Consider the following 23,285-nt stretch of genomic DNA (forward strand, 5'->3'; position numbering starts at 1 on the left):
CAGCCTAGGCGACGCCGATCTCTGTCACAAAAACAAATGTCTCAACAATTAAGGCTCTTGCAGAGGACCCAGGTTCAGTTCCCAGGACCTGGTGTGCCTAGAGAATCTGATGTCCTTTTCTGACCTCTGAGGGCACTAGACACTCACGCGGTGCACATACAAACACATGAACAAAATGCTCCTGTACATAAGTAATTTTAAAGACAGTTAAAACAACAATAACAACAAAACTTTATTTGCAAAGCCCTGTAGTGGCCAACAGGTGGAAGTGTGGGGGCCTCTGGCCTGGTACCACCGGGATCTAACCTGTGATATCAGCTCTGGGAGTGTGTGCAGGGGTGACAGCAGGTACAGATCTGGAACCCATTCGCATCATGTTTCTGCTTAAGGAGAGGAGACAGCAGGGAAAACGGCCGAGGTGATGATGGAGACTCGGCCCGAGGCCAGACTGTGGCAAACTTAAAGGCTGCAAGCCGGGCTGGTGAGGAGCCACAACCCACAGATGGTGACTCAGATCTGTCACCTAGGAATGAAGCCGTTGTTGTGGCCCAGTGTGGCCAGAGGCCCTGGGACCTCATTGCTGCCGGAACTGGGAGGGAAGGTGGAAACCCCCTTGGCCCAGCCTGAGCTAGCCACAGGCATTTCCTCCTCTCCAAGTGCCTGCCAGGGGCTCAAAGCCCGGAGCTAATCAGTTCTTGGGAATGACTACCTGCAGGAAGGGCACTTCTCAAGAATGCTGCCCCTGCACCCTGCTGCCAACCCCACCCTCATATCTTTAACTCCAGCACTGGAGACCGGGACAGGTGTATCTCTGAATTCGAAGCCTGGTCTACACAGAAAGTTCCAGGACAGCCAGGGCTGCACAGAGATCAGGTCTCAAACAAACAGACATACAACTTCGGCTGGGCCAGTGGTGGGAGGCATTGCTGCCAAGTCTTGGGCCTTGAGTTCAACCCTTGGGACTCAAATGGTAGGAGGGAACAAACTCTCAGGCAAGCTGTCCTCTGACCCCACTAGTGTGGGAGTCAGAGTCCCCCTAGGCAGGCCAGTCTAAGCTCCCTTGATTACAGGGACAATGAGGTGGAGGGCAGGGGGCTCTATGCAGGGTGTGGTGACAGCGGCAACCCCAGGTTGGCAAGGGCTATGGAGGGAGAGTGGTGGGGTATGAAGGTGCTGGTCCTCAGATGGAGCTAGCTGCTGTGGCTCTTCAACAAGCCCATTCTTGCTTCAGCCTGTCAGGTACAGCAGGCATAGCTGCTACGGATCGGGAGGAGGCTGTGTACCACCTCATCATCTGGTTTGTGCTGGGATCACCCACCCCACCCAGGGCCACTGTTCCCTTTTCAGCGCTCTGTGAGGCTCAGCTACCCCACCCATCGGTCCTGGGGTGCTGTCACCTGACAGGGAATGACCAGGCTCCTTGGTGGCTGCCTCTTGACCCTGTCTATGCTAACCCGGGCTCGCACAGGTGTCTGAAAGGAGCAGGTGGGGACTTTCCCTCACCCCACTCACGTGTCTGCGTCAGTGGGCATCTGTCTCGCTTCGTCAAGAGTGGAGACTGTGAGCTGCAGCCAGGTGCAAGCTGGTTGTCTCCAGGCACCTGCAGGCTCCCTCCCACATAGCTCACTGGAGTAGAGGCTGTGGCTCCTTTTGAAAAAGAGGAGGCTCTTGTCCAGTTCCAAGTGGCCGGCGGGGACTTATGTACATAGAATCGAAGCAGAATGAACTCGTGGGTTATTTGTGTGTGTGCGCACATGTGTTCATACACACATTAAACAGATGTGACAATAGTAACTAAAGATCACAGATGTGAGGGGTGTGGGTAGAGTTGGGAGGAACATGCATTAGGAGTCATGTATGTGCAGCGTTCACATGTGAAGTTCTCAGTGGGGTAAAATCGTTGTCATCATCGTCATTGTCATCGACAACAGGGACCCAGGAAAGAAGGGGATGACAGGCTCCTCATCAGCCACCAGGGAAACCAGAACTAAAATCGGTAGCTCCCGTGTTGCGTGTTCACCAGACAGGCTACGGTGTAAAATAACCGGGGGAAAGGTGGGTCCAGGAGGATCTAAGGGAGCCGGCAACCTCGCGGGTCCCCCAAAGAGAGGGTAAAATGGCAGCCAGATCCTTGCAAGTACAAGGGTTACCGCAAAGATCAGTTCTGGGCTGTGCATGTGGTTCAGCCGGAGAGTGTTGGTCTATGCCTCTCAGCGTCCTGAAGTTTGAGGCCAGTCTGGGCTACATGAGAGCCTCTCTCAAGAACAGAGGAGCAACCAACTAACCAAAATCCAAAACAGCAACAACACCCAGGGGAAAAAGAGAAAAGAATGACCTAGAAGTTGATAGTACATAGCCTTACAGGCGAATGTACGGCCGGCCCTCACGTCCCCTCTAAAGGCTCCAGCAGAGCCCACTGCAGCAGCTGTCTGCCTCCTCTTCCTCCCTCTACCTGAAGGGAGGATCTTATTCTTCCCGCTGGAGACAGGGCAAGGCAAGAGTCTGTGATTGCTGGGCCCCTCCCTTCCTAGGTACAGCCTGGTCTCGCGAACCGTGCACTCCCCCTGCTGGCCCGCAGCCTCCCGCTGGTCCCACTTCCACCTCAGCTGGCGACGCTTACCTGCCCTGCGGCAGGTCTCCTTTCGTCGACGTTCCACCAGGGGGCAGTGAAGGGAACCCTCGAGATGAGGGAGCTGCATTCAGGGAGTCCTCCAGCCCCCTGCTAGGCAAGCGCCCCAGAAGTGGCAGTCTATTGTAAAACCCAAAGCACGAGGGCGGCCCTGGGGAAAAGCAGCCAAGCTGGATGCCCAGGAGCCAGGAGCTGGGTGGGCTCTGCTCCATCTGCTCCCAGGTTAACAGCAACAGTGGATGCGGATACCTGACCCACGGCCTGTCTGAGGAAACTGTCAGGTACCATGGTTTAATTCCAATGTCCCCTAACTGTTCTACCTAAGCGTCTGACCTTGGATCCTGAGCATGGGGCTTTCTCTTTGGGGCCTCTTGGAGCCCAGGAAGGCAGGAAAAACAACACAGAGTCCTGCACCACCAGCTCCAAGGCTCAGAAAGCCAACTCCTCAGGCTGTGCATTAAGAATTTTGTTAGCTCCTGCAGGAAAACAAAATAAAACAAACAAACAAACAAAAACCCCAAACCCTCCAGCTTGAAGTAAGAGTCAACAGCAGATCCTGGGGCACTTTGGCAGCCCCGATTTCCTGCCAGCAGCGGTTGCAGTGTGACATTTGGAAAGGCTGTTCAGCCGACCTTTGGTTGGACAGGGGGTGAAATGTCTCGCATATTCTTTTAGAGTCATAGTTTCCTGGCAGGGACAGGGGGGACAGCTAGTTTTCTACACTTCTCTACAAAGATCTCTGTCTCTCAACCTTGAGAGAAGTGAGCTTGCTGGAGAAATGACATTCCAAAGCTTAACACTCCACTCGTTTTTCTCACAGCCACCTTCCTGTCTGACCAGAGGTGCCAGGAACACCGTCCCAGCCCTTCACACTCTCCATGTTAGAAAGGCCCTGCCTGGCAGGGTTTGCAGATGGCTCAGGGTGGAAGTGGCACCCTTCCTTTTCTCGGCCTGGTGGGGAAGAGGCAGAGGTTGGTGTGGGAACCCAGTTGGTGCCTTAGGTCCGCCCCACTGCTTCCGGGTGCAGGCATTCCTCCTGGAACCGGTTATACCTCAGCTCCTGACCAGCTCCCTCGAGGTCATTCTTCACCAAAGTCCTTCTAGCACATCCCAGAGCAGCTGTGGGAGGGCAGAAGGGCAGGTGGGCAGCTGCATGTCATGCAATGGGGGTGTAGCCCTGGTGCCTCTGGAGCACTCACCATGCCAGCGACTCTTCTGGGTCCCAGAGTGAGAGGACAGAGTTCCACTGTGTGTGTCCTGAGAGCAGCCCAGTGTTGTGTCAACATACCAGCAAGCTGGACATACATTTTCTCCTAAGCCAGGAAGGTCCCCTCTAGGTGGACTTGATTCCCCAGAGAGCAGGAAGAGCCTCTAAGGCTTTCATGGGTAAGAGGAGCCAGTTGGGGGATTGGCACTAGGGTCCTAGATACCTGGGCCACACCAGGTCCCGTTACAGGACTGAGATCAATGAGCCAGTCCTGTCCGGGTCCGCTCCTCCTGCAGCACCAAGCAGGGTAGCCTCTAATCAGACTCTCTGCACAGCATCCCCATTTACATGGAAACACCAGGCATGAACGGGGGTTGGAGGGGTGAGGTAGGGTACCTCCTGTCCTCTGTGCTGACACGACAGGATTGCTGTAAAGAGACCCTGGCCAGTTGTTCATCAAAACTCCCTAAACTTTGTGCAATATGTGTGTGTGGGGGGGGGAGCGTGGGGGGATGGTGGTTAGGGGTAAGATCTGCAGCAAGACAATTTCAGATTTCAGAGTTGAAGACAAGATTTCAAAATCTGGCTTTAAATAAACATGGAATTAAAAAAAGAGAGAGCGCACACGGAGCCTCCAGCAGCCAAAATTAGCAGCAGCCAGCCCTGAGCAGGGAAGCCATCTGTGAGCATGTGAAGCAGTACATGTCTGGGCTTCTCACTCCGGCAGGACCAGCTGGGGATGGGGGTGTGGTGGGGACGGACCCGGTGGAGCACACCAGGGCTCAGGGCTGGGTGTCTTTTGACTCCAGAGTCTGGAAGACTATCTCCTTTGCTGTAACCTGAAAAACACCTTTAGACACCTTCGAGGCAACTTAGTTTAAGAGGCAGAGCGATAAGAGAGCAAAGTGGGGAGGGGAGTATGCAGAGTGAGCAGGAAGCAAGGGTTGGTTTTTATCTCCCCCACCCCCGCCACCCCCGCCCCGGGAAGCTGAGTGACCACCCGGGTCTACAGGAAGGTACTCTACAGAGCAAGGGAGCCTAGCAGAGACTGCCCGTGCCTAGGCTGCTGCTGCTGCGGCTAGAGCTGTCATCACAGACCAGCCATGCTCTGATGACAGATAATACCACTGTTCAGTTTTCTTATTCACTTACGGCACAATCCTACCTCCAGCTGGGTGTGTACAGAAGGCATGGGTGTGCCTGCCATGGGGTGGGCTTCCCTTGTTGCCACGGGCACCCGTATCTCAACGCTTCAGACTTGGTGTTGGGTGTGCTCAGACTGCAGGCTGCACCCTGCCCGTCCCTGCCCACCAAAACACCTCCTCTGAACTCACTTGGCCTGCTGCGGAAGGGTTCGGTGCAGAGGGCTCCTCACTGCAGCCTGTCACCTGCCCAAGTTATTTAAGTCTGCATTGTCAGTTAATATATTCTAATAGGCAAGTGGGTGACCGAGCTGGCAGACGCGGGATGACGCTGAAATGTAACAAGAGGAGAGGCACCCAAGGAAACTTGGAGGCTTGTTTGCGCCCCTGAGCTCACCCCCGCGTTACTACCTCCCACGGGCACCTGGAGTCACGCCTGTGTGATGTGCAGATTACATAAGGGGGGGTGGTTCCTGGGGAGGCTAACCCCCTATACCAGGGCGGCAGGGCAGCTCGGGGAGGTCACATCTCCCACACCTTTACCCTCAGCAGGCTCTGTCTTCCTGGGCCTGCCTGGAGGGAGGCCAGAGCTGGAATGGGACTAAAAGGGACCTAAAAGACCCTGTGACTAAGAGGACAGAGGCGGGGCCAGTTGACACTCTGGAAAGCCACCAGCCGCGTTCACGCATCCTCCAGCTGAGCCCACCAGGTGGGCATCCCCACCAAGAGAGTGACCACCTTTCCTTTCAGTCACACTGTATGTTTGAGAGGGAACAGAAGGCACCAGAAGTGGCCAGGGCTGATCTGTTCCCCACAGCAGCAAGTAGGGCCCACATGGTGGCGGCCATGGAAGAGCAAGCTCCGAACCATGTCAGGCTAAGAGTAAACCTGAGGTGCAGTCTGTGAGGAAGAAGGGAAGCGCCCACATCTGGGATAGCAGGGGAGCGGACCTGCTCCCTAGACCTCAGCTCTACAGGCATCAGCACAGGCCCAGCTAGGTAGGGCCAGCTCCCAGCACCCTCTGACCTGCAGCCCGCCGCACCCCCCCCCCCCCCCCCCGCAAGCTCCTTTGCTCCACATTTCCTCATTTGGAGCAAAGACACTCCATGTCCTTTTCTTTCTCTTCTTTGTCTGAGGGTGTCATCCCCTGGGCCCACCCCAGCCCCTGCTGTTAGCCTGTTGCCTTGGTGAGACATTGACCACAATTCAGGAGCCAGTGCTGACAGATCATTAACTAAAAGTCCACAGTTCACTCAGAATTCTCCAGATTCTACCTAGTGTCCTCTTTCTGTCCGGAACCCAGAGGGATTTCAGGGGGCTTTCAGTCTTCCTGTCTCCTCTGGCTCCTCTGGGCTACTGTCCCTGCCCTCAGTCGGGATGGGGACATGGCGGCATGCAGAGCACTCTAGGTGGTGGTGGGGTGTCTACTGTACTGTCCCTGCTGGGCTTGGGAGAGAAAACTGGGGAGAGAGAGGGCAGGCACTCTGTTTAGGCAGTACCAGCCGATAGCTAAAGCACTAAAGCACGGTGACTCCCACATGACTCTTCGTTCCCTGGCTCCTCCCAGCACTTCACAGAACCCTAATCTCTGCTTTGGGAGCTCCGGGAGACTAGGGACCTGCCCAGGAGCTGCAGCCCTGTCTGTCCCACCTATGCAAGCTGACTGGTTAAGGAACAGGCGCCTTAAACCTGGGCCCTCTCCTCACACTGCACCCTGATCCTGTCATGGTCAGGTCTCAACCTGTTCCCCCTCCACTGTGGCAGGCTATGCCTTGAAACTCAAGTGGCTGTCGGCAATTGAAATAGACTTCCTGCTAAAGTTCTAGCCACCGCAATGGCCAACCGTTAAGACTCTCCTGAAACCAGAGCCATGCCCCCCACATACAAGAACACTTCTGCCCTCAGGCCTGGCCCAGTCCCAGGCCATGCGGCATGAGCAACATGGGTGTGGAGGGAAAAAAGGGAGGCTTTTCCCGAGCTCCTGCGTTTCTGTCTCTTCTACTCTAGAACTTTCTGGCTACCCATTAGAAAAGCTTCAGCCCAGGAATGGAAACAGGAGAGTTCTGATTGGGAGACTCTTCCCTAGGACAGAAGGAAAGCTGCCAGGTGGAGGTGGGGGTGGGGTGGGTCTCCCACCATCTCTGAGATCTTAGACAAGTGGCTCCCCGCCAAGGCAAGCTCAGCAAAGTGGCTAAGGATGGAGGTGAAGGTGGGGTGACAGTTTGCCTTGGGGGGGGGCGTCACCTCCCGAAGGGCAGCCTCTGCTGAGCACAGGCTCCCAATCCATCCGTGAGCCTGTCTTGCCAGGAGAACAGCTTGCTTGAAATGCAAGGCTGTCATCCTGTAATTAAATCTGAGACCCCCCCCACCCCTTCCTACATGACGCCGAGATGAAACCACTTATATAACTCAACTAAAAATAAGCTCTTGGAGACATACACACTGGTGCTCCCCACCCCCAGTCCGTCTCCAGAGATGCCCACCATGAACCATGACCCGCAGTGCTGTAGGTCAGGGGCTGTTCCTGAGCACAGCCTTGGACCTGTGCTCAGCGTGCTTGTGTGGAGAAAGAGAGGCTGGTGCTCAGGGAAGCGGACACATGGGTTTATGGCTGGGGTGGCTGCAGAACTCCACTCGGGGAGAACGGAGTGGGAAAGCCAGCAACATATGAACATATGGACAATGGTCTGTCTCTGCCTCCAGTGACTTCTCTCAGAGCCGCTCACTCATTGAGACCTGCTCCCCCCCCCCCCCGGAACTTGGACTAGCGAGCCCTGCTCCCACCTCGGCACCCGCACCCTATAAGAAAAGCAGGGGTGTGTTGGAAGGTCTGGGAGGGTGTGCTGGCTGGCAGTCATCACCCTGGGTGACTCCTCTCACCGTTCTTCCTGGGAAGATGCAGGAGGAGCCGGACGACGATGGCTTCCTCCACATCGATGGACAGAAGGGGGTGCAAGCTCACACAGGGGCCACTATTTCCTAGCTGCTTGGCTGAACTTTTAGAAGAGTAAGCAGACTCCTCAGCCACCAATGTAAGGGGAAAAGGAGTATGATGAGTTTGTAATGGGCTTTGGATAAAAAGGAGGCAGGGAAAGAGTGGCCTCCTAATCTACTTGCTGATCTGTGATTGTCCAGCTTACAATGTGTCCACTGAGCAACCTGATCTCTGACCACTGGTGCCCCCTACTATTAAAGGAGCTGTTTCCTGGGTCAGAAAAGCTTCCATGATGAAATCTGTACTCAGGCTGCGGTCACCCCCAGTAGAGAGCTGAAGGGGACACAGGTCCCATCTCTCTCCTGTCCCCTTTCCACCCGAGGAAGTCCTGTCATGATAGCCATTTGTCACAGAGCCCTGAACTGCAGGCAGGATGGAGAGACGCTGTCACTCAAGTGTCCTGACACCCTCTTCCCCGGGTGGGCTCCTGCTGCAGCTGGCCAGCCTCCTGGGATGTGGACAGGTTTGAGCCGGCCACCCACATGAGTGTGTCAACGGGGTGATTGTAGGTAGGCAGGCCCAGGAACCAGCCTTGGGATGTTGTGAAAAGGGGAGTGGTTCAGGCCTTGGGAACTTTTCTGGGGGAGTTTCTACACCCTTTTCCAGACAGACCTCCAGTGTTTGCTGCCAGCCTCCACGTCTAGTTCTATGGCGTTGACCTGGGGCAAGCGTGGAGGGGCTGCCTCTACCCCTGTGCACAGCTCCCTGTTGGTTTCCTGGTCAGTGAGGGGGTCAATGTGTGGCTGGGTAGGTACTCTACTGGAGGGAGACGGAGGGGCAGCTGTGACAACCAGTTGCAGTGAGCAGTATTTGTGAGGTCCTTAATGGACAGGCAGTTTAAGCTGGCTTTCTGTCACTTACAACAAAAAGAACCCAAGAAAATAGATACACAGGGTTGTACACTGAAGTGACGTAGACAACAAGGAAAAAGCACACTGGAGCGGCTGGCTGAAGGAACAGGAAACCAAATCTCTGTCCTGTGTTTTCTAAACCTTTCCTTGTCCTTTACACACGTAGCAAAGTGAATAGGGGCCGTCCGAGTCCTCCTGATGTCTGAGGCCTGACAGCCGCTCCGTGGATTTGTGTCCTCTGGGTTGTTGGAGTGGCGTAACCAGCTGCCCAGGAAATGGATGCTGGAGTGTTATGCTTAATTAAAAGGAAACATTCAGCTCTGGTGTTTTACAATGTAAAGCAAATAATTCCTCTCTGTTCGCCTAATTTATGTAAATATTTCTCCAAAGGAACCGTGCTGGAACCCCGTGTGCCAACCTGGTCAGTTTTCTCAGCCAAGCCTTACCTTCCTTAAAGCATCAGCCACTGGGCAATTCAAAGCTGTGTTGGGAGGCTCCTCCCCCGGAGCTTACCACCCAACTCCGGTTCCCGCCCCAATCCCCTACTATACCACCCGCTAGGATTCGTTCCACGTCCCGCTTGCCCCTCTCCTGGGTCCTCTTCCCGGAATCCCAGACCCAACTGTTGGCTCCCACCCTCCACCCATCACCTGTCCACCACAACCACCCGCTCCAGGGCCCACCCTGTCCCGATCTTGCCTCCAGTGTTCAGGGTCCTCCCTCTAGAGTTGAGCACCTTCCCTCGTCTCCACCTACTCCGGCCCCGGGTGTCCTCCCTTCCGGAAGACCGTCCAGGGTCGACGCACTCCACGCCGACTCACCTGCAATAGCGCGGGAGCCACCGGCTCCAGTCGCGCACTCCTGAGGGACCCTTGAGGGCCTTCAACCCCGATCGCTGCCTCCCGAGTGCCACCTCCACGCGCGCTCGCGCCGGTGCCACCCGCACCGCCCACACCCCGCGCTAGCTCTTCCTGCGCCACCCCGCCCCCGCTTCCCGCCCCCAGGCCTGCTGTCGCTCCGACCCCCTCAGGCAGCTCTAGGGCCTCAGAGCGCGCAGCGCCTCCGCCTCCCAGCGACCGGCCAATCACCGCTCGCAGCTAGCCTCGAAGTCCCGCCTCTAGCTCCGCCCTTCGCCCCCGCCTCCGAAATCTACCAATAGGAAAAACGGCACGGGAGCGGGCCTGGCGGTTGCCTAGCAGCGGCTGGGCTGGGCGGGGGCGGACAACCGGGGGCGGTGATCCGGGCGCGGTGGGGGCGGGGCCCGGAGGCGGGGTTTTTATGGGGTGGGGCCTTCGGCGGCTATAAAAGCGGCGGCTGCCCGGCGCCGCGCTCTGTGGTCCTGGTCTGCGCGCCTTTTCCTGTTGCTGCAGTTGTCGCCTTTCTCACCGACACCCGTGCCCCTGCTCTGGTCTGTGGTGTAGCCGGGACCCAGGACCATGTCGCTTTCACGCTCGGAGGAGATGCACCGGCTCACGGAAAATGTCTACAAGGTGAGTTTCCAGCGTGGCTCCGAGTCGTCCCTAGGTCTTCAGGCCCGAGCAGGGCACCGGCTCCCGGACTGCGGGTGTGGTGGGCCGATCTTCGGTTGGTCACAGGTGGCCGAGCCGGCCCAGGGTCCTTACGCCCGCCGCGGCCCGTGCCGTCCCGGAGCACGAGTGGACGCCCCCACCCCGACGGCTCTGCTCAGCCCCCGCGCGCTCCCTCAGTACGCCTGTCTGCCCCGGCGTCCGGAGGGACCGAGCTGTACGGGGGCCTGGGCTGCTCTCCGAGCTGGCCTGGTCCGCTGCACCCTGGAGTGAGGGGAACGAGGAGCGGGGGCGGCGTGGAGGTTGCAGGCTGCCGCGGGCGGTCGCCCTGCGCTTGCTTGGCGCGGTGGCACTGTGGGGCTCTTCTAGGCGCTGTTATGCCAGCCTCTGGGCACTTTCTCCTCAACAGGCTTTCCCTTTCCACAACTCCTTTACGAGTGTTAATGGACGTAGCCCAAAGTGGGAGGTCGAGCGCGGACAGGTTGGATGGGTGGACAGATAATCCATCATCTTATGTAACCGCAGAGGGAGAAGACTAATTGTGTAGGAGGCTGGCGCGCCTGCTTTTGCTTCTGATATGTGTTAAGAGTCGCATTCACATACTAATCTGTGAAATGACAGTTTCTCATGGAAGAACTGCAAAGCCTTCTGCAAGCCGCCTGTTGTCATGTTCTGTCTATGCCTTGGGTACAGATGGACGGGCCATTTCCTATTTCTTCACCATGGGTTCTCACAGCCCTGGCCCCTCACAACAACACAGCGGGGGGTGGGGGGACTCCCTGATGGCACCGGGTCCACTGCAATTCGCAGTGACATATTTTTTTTTTCCTCAAGAGAGAAATCCCTGCCCTGCCCTGTACGTGGCAGTCCTCTTACAAAGCTTTATTTTAAAACTGTGTCTGGAAGGGTGAGTGAAAGGCTTTCGACTGGAGTCGCCGGGTTTTTACATGGACTTGCTGCTTCATGGCTGGGTGGGATTGTGCTCTGCTGGAGAGCAACAGTTTCTGACTGTGTGAACCAGCCACGGTTGTGCCTTTCTAGGCAGTGGCCTGTGAAAACCTCTTAGCTGTGCTTACTCTGCCGCCGGCAGCAGATGGAAGCCTCCAGGGTGGCCCCTTAGGTTTCAGCTGGAGTCCAAGGGGGCAGATTATACTTTAATTCATCATTTAATAAAGGCTTTAAAGTTGTAGTTACATGGGTGGGTGGAGGGGCTGAAGGAGCTCCAAAACCATGTTCTGAGCTGCCGGCAAACAGGATTGAGAACAGCCTTTGGGTTTTTACCGTTAGTATCCGTAGTCTCCATGGTATGCATTTCCCTCTTGTTGGTCTGCGGAAGCACATGCTGTCACGGGAGGGAGGTTTATTAAATTATTAGTCATTAGTTCCATTACGATTTGCTCTGTACTGCAGGGGATGGGAAAGAAATACTGGTCACAGTCTTTCCCCCTCCCTGTTTTTCTTGCTTCTTCACTGAAATCATTAAAGAGGAACTTCCATAGTGAGAGTCACGCAGGGTATGAGGAGAAGCTTTGCTCTGGAGAATCCCAAGGTTCTCCTTAATAAAACTCATGCCTGGGCAGTCAGCCTGCACTCAACGGCTTCGGGCCTCGCTCACATGCTGCTGTAATTCATCTGGATGTCCAAAGTGAGAGCTTTGCAGTGGTAGAGAGTCCAGACCCAGATCTAGATCATAGCACTTGGGGACGTCCAGCAGGATGTGGACTGGCAGGCTGGGAGCTCAGAGCGGAATCACTGTGGGTTGTTCCGTGTTCGGTGGGGCAGTGGTTGGTGCGTATTCCACGTGAACGTGAGGTGACCTTCATCAGCTTTTGAAATGTTGGACACAGGGAGGCTATAAATGTCCGAAGGGCTTTCTCGCAGCGTACGCAGGTGGCTCTTGTATCCTCTGAGGCCTAGCCACTGAGTCTTGGACTCCTGTGCTCAGTTCTCATTTTGTATTTTGTCACTGAGGAATCAGCCCGTGGTGTATGGTGGCGCAGGGTGGCGCTGGTATAGGTTGGGCGGCTTTGGCATGTGGGGTAGGGAGATACCTAGCCCACACAGAAGTACAAACAGGGCAGAGCCAGAGCCACTCATGTGTAGTTTCCAGGCCGGTCCAGCCAGTCTGCCATGCTGTCTTCTCTGGGACATGTAGTAACTGACTCCCTACTAGGGGCTGTTCCTATGCTGGTTGGTGCTTGCAGCCATGCTGGCAGTACCTCCTGAGAAGGCCGAGATGTGGCTCTGTTCAGTGTCACCCGCCATGCGGGCTCCGCTGTTTGCTTTGGCCCTTGCATCACTTCAGCTGCAGTTCTGAGTGGTGTTTGCCTTGGCAAAGAAGGATGCTTGTCCTTGGCCCTCCTGATTAAGAATTCAAGAATACAATGTACAGTTTTGATATTCCTCCTGGAAGAATGCAGACTTTGACCTCTTTCCTGGTGGCTCAGTTCCCTTGGGAGCTGTGTCCTCGGGGAATTTCATGGAAGATGAAGGGAAGAAAAACAGGGCAGCTTCATGACATTCACCAGAAGCTTATCCATAGGACTTTGGGCCCTTAAGGGGGAGCTTCAGGCAAGGAAGGCCCCTTCCTCCGTGCACAGGCAACACAAACTGTCTGACTGTGTTCATCCTGGGTAGCACCTGGATTGGGCATAGATTACTGGAGGCAGGGTCTACTGCCCCAGGTGAAAGAGTCTTTAGAATGAAGTCAACCCAAAGCTTCAGAGCCCTTTTGGGCCCCTCTGAGTATACACAGTGGCTTTAGTAGCTTGATGAGACCCTGGTGGGATGAGAAGGGAAGGTCAAGTTAGGTAATTTGTTGTTTTCAAGATAGGATCTCACTATGTATCCCTGACAGTCCTGGAACCAGGCTGACCTCAGACTCCGAGATCTGCCTGCCTCTGCCTCTCTACTGCTGAGATTAAATGACAGGCCTCCCCCCCCCCCCAAGTTTATTTGTGTGTGTGTGTGTGTGTGAGTGTGTGTGTGTGTGTGCATGTGTGTGTGCATGTGCGTGTGCGTGCACCACAGCTCCCATAGAGTGGTTAGAGAACAACTGTGAGTGTATGTGCTCCTCTGTGTGGGTTCTAGGTTGAACTCTGGCTGTCAGCCTAGTGGCAGGCACCCTCACCTGGTGAGCCGCCTCACCAGCCCAAGTAGGGGAATTGTTGGTGTTGGTTTTCTGAGACAGGGTTTCAGGCAGGCTAGGCCTGCCTCAACCTGGCCATGTAGCTGATGATGACCTTGAACTCCTGATTCTCCTGCCTCCACCTTCCGAGTGCTAGAATGAATAGGCGTGACTGAGCTTAGTGGTTTCCCGAGGATTATAGTCCACGAGGAGCCCTGGCTTCTGGGTACCCTACAACCCTCGAGGGTGGCAATTACTTCTTTACTACTGGGGCTGGGGATTTAGCTCAGTGGTAGAGCGTTCGGTCCCCAGCTCTGAGAAGAAAAAAAAAAAAAAAAAAAGAAAAAGAATAGTACTACTGTTCCCCTTGATACGAAAGCCGGTAGAAGCTGCTTGTGTTTCCAGGGCCTTGGGGCAGCGTGGGGGGATTGTTACCAGCAGCTATCTGGTCATGTTCCTCACACTGTGGCTATCGGCAGAAAGCTGTAGCTATCCAACAAAAGTGGCAGTACCAAAAGGTTCCTGGAGCAGTTGTGCTAAACACTTGTATTATGACTGGTCAAGTCCACCAGTCATTCCTCCTACATCCCTCTCACTCCCTTAGAAGGATGTTTTTGGGGAACTATGGAAGCATGGGACCGTAGTCTCTCTGCTCAGACCAAAACGGCACTTGTCCCTTGTTTTATGAAGGGTATCTACAGCAAAGTGGGGCTTCTCACAGGCACTGATTGGCAGCGCATGCCTGCTGAGAGGAGCGAGGCTGTGTGCGCGCTCGTTCCTTTTGTATGATAGGTACTTCCAGGGTGGGCCTGTGAGTAGAGAGGCTGAGTCTGCTCTCACTGAGCCGACACTCTGTGCCTGCTCTCACTGAGCCGACACTCTGTGCCTGCTCTCACTGAGCCGACACTCTGAGTCTGCTCTCACTGAGCCGACACTCTGAGTCTGCTCTCACTGAGCCGACACTCTGTGCCTGCTCTCACTGAGCCGACACTCTGTGCCTGCTCTCACTGAGCCGACACTCTGTGCCTGCTCTCACTGAGCCGACACTCTGTGCCTGCTCTCACTGAGCCGACACTCTGTGCCTGCTCTCACTGAGCCGACACTCTGTGCCTGCTCTCACTGAGCCGACACTCTGAGTCTGCTCTCACTGAGCCGACACTCTGTGCCTGCTCTCACTGAGCCGACACTCTGTGCCTGCTCTCACTGAGCCGACACTCTGTGCCTGCTCTCACTGAGCCGACACTCTGTGCCTGCTCTCACTGAGCCGACACTCTGAGCCTGCTCTCACTGAGCACTTCCTTCATAGGCTACCTGCCCTTGTCTATCACCAGCGTCTTAGGGATGGCCGGCCGTTCATAGCAGCCAGGGCAACAAGAGTCAGCTTGTTTGTCATGCTGACCTCTGAGGTGACTAGCTCTACAGCCCCAGGCCATGTCCTGTAGGTCATCAAGTCTGTTGGCTTATGAAGAGCCTGGTGCCCGGTGCACTGTTGCATGAGTTATTGTTTTCTGCAGGAGGTGACCATGGTGTTCCAGGAGCACCTGGGGCACTAGGGCATGGCATCTTTGTGTCCAGGCTGGTTTGAAAGAGTGCTTGCCTCTGCCTGCCGTGTGGTGGGTCTTTCCTGGAGTGTAAATCTTTGTTGGAGAGATTGGTTTACTGCACATACTGACTAGCCAACCCTGAGGTCACAGTGAAGGCTGGTGCTCCTCCCAGTTTTTGTCAGCAAGAGGGTGGTAGATGGCTACTGCTGGGAGTTGAGGTCTTGCTGCTGTTGTGTCCTTGGTTTGCAGCTTCTGAAGGGCCAGCCCCTGAGGTCTGCACTTTGCCCTTTGACATAGGCAACAGGATCTTGCAAGGACAGCTTAGCTTCTTAATAAGAGCGGGAGGTGGAAGTGGGAGGGTGGGCGGGGGAGGGGGAGGAAAGCCACAGGGAAGGCTAAGGTGTGGCCCATCTTCTCAATGATGAGTGACTGTGAAGACTACTCAGTACAGCTAGGTGTCACTGCAGGAGCAGAGGGAGTCTTTGCTTAGCCCCTCATAGTCCCCTGGTGTTGCCTGTGGCTGTCATTGTGCAGATACCCCCAGACAGTTGATTGCTCCTGACTAGGGCAGGTGCCTAGTGCTCTGTCTCAGTTACTGGTGATCCTAGCCAGGACCTCCCATGCTGCCTTCTGCCCTGGCCTAGGGCTCTCCTGAGGCCTCGAGGTGGAGAAGCTGCACTCCTTTTTTTTTTTTTTTTTTCTTTTTTCTTTTTTTCGGAGCTGGGGACCGAACCCAGGGCCTTGCCCTTGCTAGGCAAGCGCTCTACCACTGAGCTAAATCCCCAACCCCGAAGCTGCACTCCTTGAAAGGCCTGTGCTCAGGGAGACTGTCATCTTACCTAATTTAGCTGTTACACTGTGTTGTGTTGTGATTCCTGCCTGTGCCTGGAATAATTACTGACAGGCGTGGACCACACTGCCACCTTCCTCCAACCCCCTGCCACCTCCTTCTCTGAGTCATCCCATAGCCTAATTGTGCAAGTATAGCACAGCTGCATGATGACTTGAGGAGCCTCAGCCTGGGGCGGCAGGGAGGTCGAGGGGCACAGCTGCACCCCTGAACTGTATCCTAGGAAACTTCAGACTACAGATCCAGGGGGAGACTGCCCTGGACAGTATGAACTGCTTATCAGAATCCTTCCCACACATCCCATGCACTCCCAAGGCCCAGGCTCGACAACTTAGGACCCATTTGACCCCTTGACCAGGGTGACTTATCTCCCTGATAAAGTCCCAGGGCCTGGAACAGTGGGCAGACTCTGACAGGAGCCCAGCAGCGCTTGGAGCTGGGTGAGTTTCATTTCTAAGTTCTGAAGAGGTGACATTGGAATTGCCATCTGCCCACACTCAGGGGCCGCTGTTCAGCCCTTGGCCTGAGGAGCATTGGCCCAGCATGTTCTGTTTCCCTGGAGGTGATGACCCAGTTGTGTGTCTGGCAATCAGGTCCAAATGTTAGCAGCAAGAGCTTCGTCCTGCTGGGTCCTGGAGTCTCTGAGCTTGGTCCCTTGCCAGAGAGATTAGAAAGCAGGGAGTGAGAAGGGAGAAGAGTGGCCAGGGTGGCATGGTGAAAGGTGGGGCGTTAGCTGTTGGTTTCCAAGGAGTCACCTTGAGCACCTCGGGCTTCTGGTCTGTGTGGGCCTCTTGCAGCTGAGCTGCTGCCTACGTTGACAGAAACCCCTTTTTGCCTGCGGTCGCGCAGTCGAGGGCTGATACCCAGCTCCCCCAACTGCTCCTTACTTTACAGCCCTCGCCCAGGCCCCTCTGCTTATTCCATCCAGAGTGGACTGCCATAAAGAAACGTCTGGTCCTTGGGCTTGGGCACCGTTGAAAGCCATGCTGGCCCTTTCCCTTCTTTGTAACCTGGGCTGTGGCGTGAACACTGGGACACTGCAGGGGCTGGTGAAGGCAGTTTTCCTGTGCTAGCTCAAGATCCTGTTCCCTCTGGTAAAAGAGGACATGAGAAGTTCTACACAGAACACCCCAGGCCCAGATGCAAGAGACCAGGAGACCCCAGGTGGAAGTGAGAAAAGTTTTCTTCTGGCTTGGGATTGTGCTTTCATACTTGTTGCACACATGCACGTGTGTGTGTCTGTGTGAGCGTGTGTTTGTGTGTGTGTGTCTGTGTGAGTGTGAGTGTGTGTGTGTGTGTGTGTGTGTGTGTGTGTGTGTATGCATGTGTGTGCTCGTCTGTTTTAAGGGCCTCACTACATATAGTTCTGGTTAGCCTGGAACTCTCTGTGTAGACAAAACTCACTTGGAAGTCATGGAGACCCACCTGCCTCTGCCTCCCCAGCATGGGCCACCACACAGGCACTGTGGTTGTTCTCTTAGGGAAGGGCTGAGTATAGATCTCAGTGACAGCATTTTCCTAGCATGCTCAAGACTCCAGTGTTCCATGCAGTGCTGGGGGATGGGGTAGGAGAGCTGGACACAGTGGTTCACTCAGCTTTTAGGGGCTCAGGCAGGAGAATTCCTTTGAGTTTATGGCCAGATTAAATCCACAGAAATTACCTACATTTGGAATCACATCCTTCTGAGCTGCATTTTAGCTCAGGTGTCAGCCTCCAAGGGTCCCCAACATTCACCCCTGAACAATTAGGGGTTTGATAAAACACTGGGTATCTCCGGGATACCCAGCAGCCCGGCTCAGCAGTGAGGACCCTCTTCATAGTCTAGTGGTTTGTAGACTGAAGTATACAGCCATGGTAAGGGAAAGTCGCCAAAGAGGATTGTATGAAATGATCCACACATGCCCCAATCACTGCCGGTGATGGTACAAAGAAACGTGGACATTGGAAAGCACGGCACCGAGCCTGCCATGGAACAAGTGTCTGTTGACCATGGATGAGATGGGATGGGAGGAAGGTGCCTTTTCCACGGGAGCCTTGGTCTTATTGGGCCCTTGCCAGGCCAGGGTAGAGCCTGCTCCTAACAGCCAGTGCACTGCTGTTTACCTACTGGGTTTTTACACTGCAGGGAGAAGGGAGCTGGAGGCAGAGGTGCCTGAAATGGACCAAACCCAGGTCCCTCTGCACACCACACCCCTCTTTGCCTTTTACAGAGGCTTATGGAGCCGGCCTCTACCCTGAAAATGACCCTCTCAGGTAGGTGAGGCCTGCTGTCCATTTTCACCACGGTAGACCTACCCATCCTGCCCTGGGACTGGGAACCATGGGCTTTAGTGATAAGAGGATAGGATTGAGAGGTGTTGGGAGCCTTGGGCTGTGGTCAGACCAGTAAGTAGCCTGAGTCCCAGCCCTGCTTCAGGAGAGGCCCTATGTGGGGCTGGACTCCTGTGTCACCACTCAGTGGCTCTGTGTGCGAGAGGCAGGTGTCAGCCATGAGAGCCTCAGCTTTGATGTCTGTGGACCTGGATGGCTTCTTGCTGCTCCCTTAGGCACAGCTCTGGGGGTACTGAGTGCATACCTGCTTTTTGAGTGAGCGTCAGTGGGGTGAAGTCCCACATCGATGGTCATTTGCTGATAGGAAGCTGATCTAGGCTTCAGACTAGACTTGGGCTCTGGTGTTTCAGGCAGGTCCTCAGCTCCTGTGCCATCACTGGTAGCTAGGCCCGGTTATGCCATGGGCAGAAGGTTTTTCATAGGACTGTTGGTGCTTAGGCAGGGGTATGTAGCCATCACCTGGGCACCAATGGTCCTACATTTCTGTCTGTGGCAGTATCTATTGGGCTAGCATATGCTAACTGCCTGGCCTGAGGTCCTTGGAAAGAGGGATAGTTTCAGAGCATTCCATGGCTGCCTTCAAACTTATATATATGTGTCTCCCACCAGTGGGCCTGACCCTGGTCCTCGCCAGCATACTCATAGGAGAGATGGCCCAGTGAGTGGCCTTGCATGTTCTCAGGGGTAAGAAGTTATCATACCTCTTCTATAAACTGTGGAAGACTGAGTGCCCTGCCATTCTAGATATGTGAGTAACTCAGCACTGGTCAGCTTAGTACTGAAATATGTAATATTGCAAACTGATGACTTAAAGAAAGACATGGATCCTAAACAGTCCTAGGAGATGAGGGGAGGGCAAGCAGTTTCTCCCAAGATCTCTCCTTGGTCAGCAGATGGACCTGGATTTTCCATGTCTTCACATGGCCATCCTCTGTGTATCTGTGTCAAGGTCTCTTTCTATAGACACTAGTCAGACTGACCTAGAGTCCTCCCTCACTAGTGACCTTGTTTAACCTTATCGACTTCTTTCAAGACTGTTGAAATTTAGACAGTGGTGACTAGAGGACAGGCTCAGCGCATGCAGGCCGTGACATCATCTGGCCCACAGATGAAGAGAGTGACATCCTGGGGGCTGTCCGTCTCTATCATGGTGACCTGTCTTTCTAGGCTAATTGTATTTCTTGTTCCTTCTAATTTAAGCAAATTACAGCCCTCAGCTTATATCAATGGGTCCCCATGGTGTCATGCTGTGATACCATACTGCACTCAATCAAGAATTTGGATCCAGAAGTCAGGCATGGTGGTGCATACCTTTAGTCCTAATACGTGAGAAATAGAGGCAGGAGGATCTTTGTGAGTTCAGTCCAGCCTGGATTATATAGCAAGGTCAAGGACAACCAGGGCTACATAGAGAGACCCTGTCTCAAAAAACAAACAAACAAAGATGGAGCTTGGTGAGTAACAGTTTGAATGTGCCTCTTGCTGCACTAGCCACTCAACTCCCCAAGAAGATCTGTGACCCAAACCAGGGTAACCAACTGTGGGGCCTGTCTGCTGGGAAGCTGTGCTTTTGTGGAGGTTGGGATGAGCAGGACATTCCTGTCACAGGCAGGAAAGACGTGGTTAAACTGTTTGGTTTCATGTCCAGGCTTCTGGAATAATGGGTGTTGACCAGTTCCTGTGGTGGCTGCCACACAGGGCAAATGGGTCAGACCTGGCTTCTGGATTTCCTGGGGACCATTGGACTAGCCCCCTACAGCACATGCTGACCAAGGATTTCTTTGTGTAGGGACTAGGCTGGGTGTAAGGCCCTGGTGTGGCTTTTGCCTCTGAGGACGTTGTACAGGAGAGGTCAACCTTAGAGTGCCCAGAAACCTTTAGAGATTCTGGAAACAGGCTGGGAAGAGGGGTTCAGGTGTCAGGTAACTTGGCAGCTGTGCTCACCTCTGTACCAACTCTCACCAGGACAGTGACTTGGAACCTCTGTGAGGACTCACCAATCCTTCACAGGGGCGGAAGGCCAGCAAAAGCAGGCTCCGTGTTGGGGTTTTGTGCCTGTCGCTGTCAGCGGTATTTGCTGCAGTCTCAGATGGTCATTTCTCGTGCTTCTAATGCTGGCTGGCGAGGGGCGGGAGGGCAGCTGAGGGTGATAGGAAGGAGGCCCTTTCTTCTGATGGGAGGCCACCATGACTATCACGTCCAGGCACCCTGCCAAAGACACAGAGTCTCTTTCTTAATTTTGGCAGCTTCTCCAGGGGAGCTATCAGAGCTGAGAAACTAGAACTACCACGTTGGGGGTTGGGGTGAGGCCTGTGCTCAGATTCTGCTGGAGCCCATCGTGTAGCATCCAGGTTCCCCTTCCAGCTCCTAGAAGGTCTGTCTATCTCTTCTATTGCCTGCCTACCTCCCTAGCAGACCGAAACTGGCCTTGTGGGTCTGTAGGACCTACCACTCCCTCATAAGCCAGGAGTCTAGTCCTCTGTTCTGGAACAGTCTAGGTCTCTCTTCCTGCTTCACAGGAGGACACAGGTTTTCTGATGCTGCACGTGCCTCAGAGCCTTCCACGGGAGCTAAGGAGGCCCTGGGCTAAGACCTGTGTGCCAGGAGTCTCCTCACTCAGTCTGTTTCTTTCTCTCCTGCCCAGAACGGAGAGATTTGGCCACAGCCTTGGACAGGGGTACACTGCGGAGATGAGGCATGGAGGGTGGTTGCTCAGACCACCCTGGTTCTGAGTCCAAGACCCTTGTCCCCTTCACACTTTCATTTTTACCCCAAGGCCTGTTTCCTTCCAGAACCTATACCTCTTTTAGGATGTATAGACATCTTTTTTTTTTCTTTGACTCTGACCAAGCAAGGCACAGCTCAGGCTCCACCTCCTTCAGGCAGGCTTCTATGCTCACATAATACCTGGAACTGATTTTATTCCCTCTGTACATAAATCCTATGCAAGTCTTGCTGGATTTCCTACAAAGCAGCCTGCATTGGAGCTGTAAGATACTATGGGACTCCCTGTTACCTAGGTAATACCTTGGGCTGCAAAGCTGGCACCTGCTTTTTTAGTGAGTCCTGGGTGCAGGGGCGCAGCCACATAATTGGGCTGGAGCTCAGTGTAGTGGGACACACCTTTATCTAGCACTCAAGAGGCAGAGACACGTGGAACTCTGTGAGTTCCAGAACAACCTGCTCTGTATAGAAAGTTCCAGGCTGGGGACTGGAGAGATGGCTCAGTGGTTAAGAGCTCCGACTGCTCTTCCAGAGGTCCTGAGTTCAATTCTCAGCAACCACATGGTGGCTCACAACCATCTGTAATGGGATCTGAAACCTTCTTGTGGTGTGTCTGAAGACAGCTACAGTGTACTCACTCTACATTGTACTCACATATGTAAAATAAATAAAAATCTTTTAGAAAGTTCCAGGCCAGCTAGGGCAACACAGTGAGATCTTGTCTTTAAAAGAGAGCAGGGCCGAGCTTGCAGAACACCCTGCTTGCAACAGCCCTGGCAGAAATGCCATAGCAAACTTGGCTTGAGCTCTGCTAATCTCTCCGTGAGCTTCCTAAAGCCCCAGCCCTTTAGGGACGTGTTCCATAGAATAGTCTCTGTGAGTTCACACGCACCCCTTATGTGACATGTGGAAGGTATCGTGAATAAATACTGAATGAGAAGGCGAATACGTAAAAGAATTCTGGTTTTAAATGTAGTTCCTGGTCCAGAAAAGCCACCTAAGAGCCACCCCACAGTCACAGTGCATTTGGGGCAGGCAGATCACAGGCATGGAATTTGAAGGAAGTGTGAGGCTTGCTCATTGAGTAGGATTCTGTCCAAGCAGGAGAGATGGCCTGAGTTGCCCCTAGGCTTGAGAGTGTCCTTGAGGACCACGAAGCTCTCCGAATGGATAGCTGGCTTTAGGTTTCAAGTATGGGGGAGGTTCCTCTGAATCTTGAGTTTGTTTGCTTTCTTTTTCTCTTGTTTCTCTTCTTTATCTTTTTTTTTTCTTTTTACATTTTTTTGAGACAGGGTTTCTCTGTGTAGCCTTGGGAACTCACTCTGTAGGCCAGAGTGGCCTTGAACTTAGAGATGGGTGCTGGGATAAAAGGTGGTGCCATCCTTAGCACCCAGTTTGTTTGTTTTTGCAAGGTCAAAACTGCAGCTTCTGCTGTTCTGCTTTGTGCTCCTTGGTGCTGATAAGGAAGGTGATCCCTTCCCTAGTAGGCAAAGCCTCCCAGTTGAGTGCTTCTGCTTTGCACCTTCCTCACACCATCCCAGGCAAGAGCTCCTTCTCTCAGGAGAGCCAGTCTAGAGCAGGTGGGCAGAGAGTGTACTTGTCCAGGAGGGGCTGGGTGATGTGGGTCAGGAACAGCCACCAGGGCAAGGATGGCTTCCTATGTGAGAACCCACGGCTTCTACATGAACCCTAGAACAATGACGTGGACTTGAGCTCAGAGACCCCAACATAGGCAAACGTAGGTGTATACCTGTATGCACACATACACACCCCAAATGGATTCCCTGTTTTGTCAGCCACCGGATTTCTTTATAAGGTAGCTGGAAGTCAGGTGACCCAAAGAAAGGTCATGACATTGGCCAGGAGCCTGGAAATATCTTCCTTCAGAGCAGGCCCACTTTTCCAGCCAGGGCAGGTGTCACTATGCAGGCCTGGAAAGAAACTGTCCCTCTATGGCCAGGGGAGGCCCCCCTCAGAGTGTCAGCCCAATGGAATTCATGCTCCTGCCACTGCCTCCAGGCCAAGACAGCAGTGTCCCGAGCTGACTGGCTGCTCTTGAGCAGGTGGAGGATGGGGCCATGCCTAGGTGTCCTGGCTGGCACTTCACTACCCACATTACCCAGCTAACTCCCTCTTGCATTCCTCCTGTGTGAGCTCAACTGCACTGAGGAAGTGAAACCTCACAGCTGCCCTCTGTGTCACAGGAGGCATGGCAGGTGCCTCAGCGTTCTGTCTCACTTGGCCTTAAGTGGTTTCTGGCATATTCTCCTGTCATTCAGGATGTTCATGTAGCTCAGAGGACTGATCTGAGCTAAGCCTCTTCCTCCCAGGATCCCCAGGAGTGTTCCTAGAGCCAAA

General features: G+C 54.2%; 1 protein-coding gene and 1 long non-coding RNA gene across 8 annotated transcripts in view; one reads left to right on the plus strand and one right to left on the minus strand.

Moving 5' to 3' along the window:
- Positions 1 to 207: 207 nt before the first annotated feature.
- LOC102555825 (uncharacterized) lies at positions 208 to 10,106 on the minus strand. The gene is made up of 2 exons (XR_358061.3): positions 1,513 to 10,106; positions 208 to 523 (listed from the first exon to the last, which is right to left on the minus strand). It is a non-coding gene; the product is annotated as an uncharacterized LOC102555825 (long non-coding RNA).
- Positions 10,015 to 23,285, plus strand: part of Baiap2 (BAR/IMD domain containing adaptor protein 2) — a 67,179-nt gene continuing 53,908 nt past the window's right edge. Inside the window, exon 1 of one of the 7 annotated variants that reach the window (XM_006247872.4) lies at positions 10,015 to 10,314. In XM_006247872.4, the coding sequence (XP_006247934.1) occupies positions 10,261 to 10,314 (54 nt within the window). In that variant the 5' untranslated portion in view covers positions 10,015 to 10,260. 7 annotated transcript variants of the gene reach the window in all.

This window comes from Rattus norvegicus, chromosome 10 (assembly GCF_036323735.1).
Source record: "Rattus norvegicus strain BN/NHsdMcwi chromosome 10, GRCr8, whole genome shotgun sequence".
In the NCBI taxonomy this organism is placed as follows: Eukaryota; Metazoa; Chordata; class Mammalia; order Rodentia; family Muridae; genus Rattus; species Rattus norvegicus.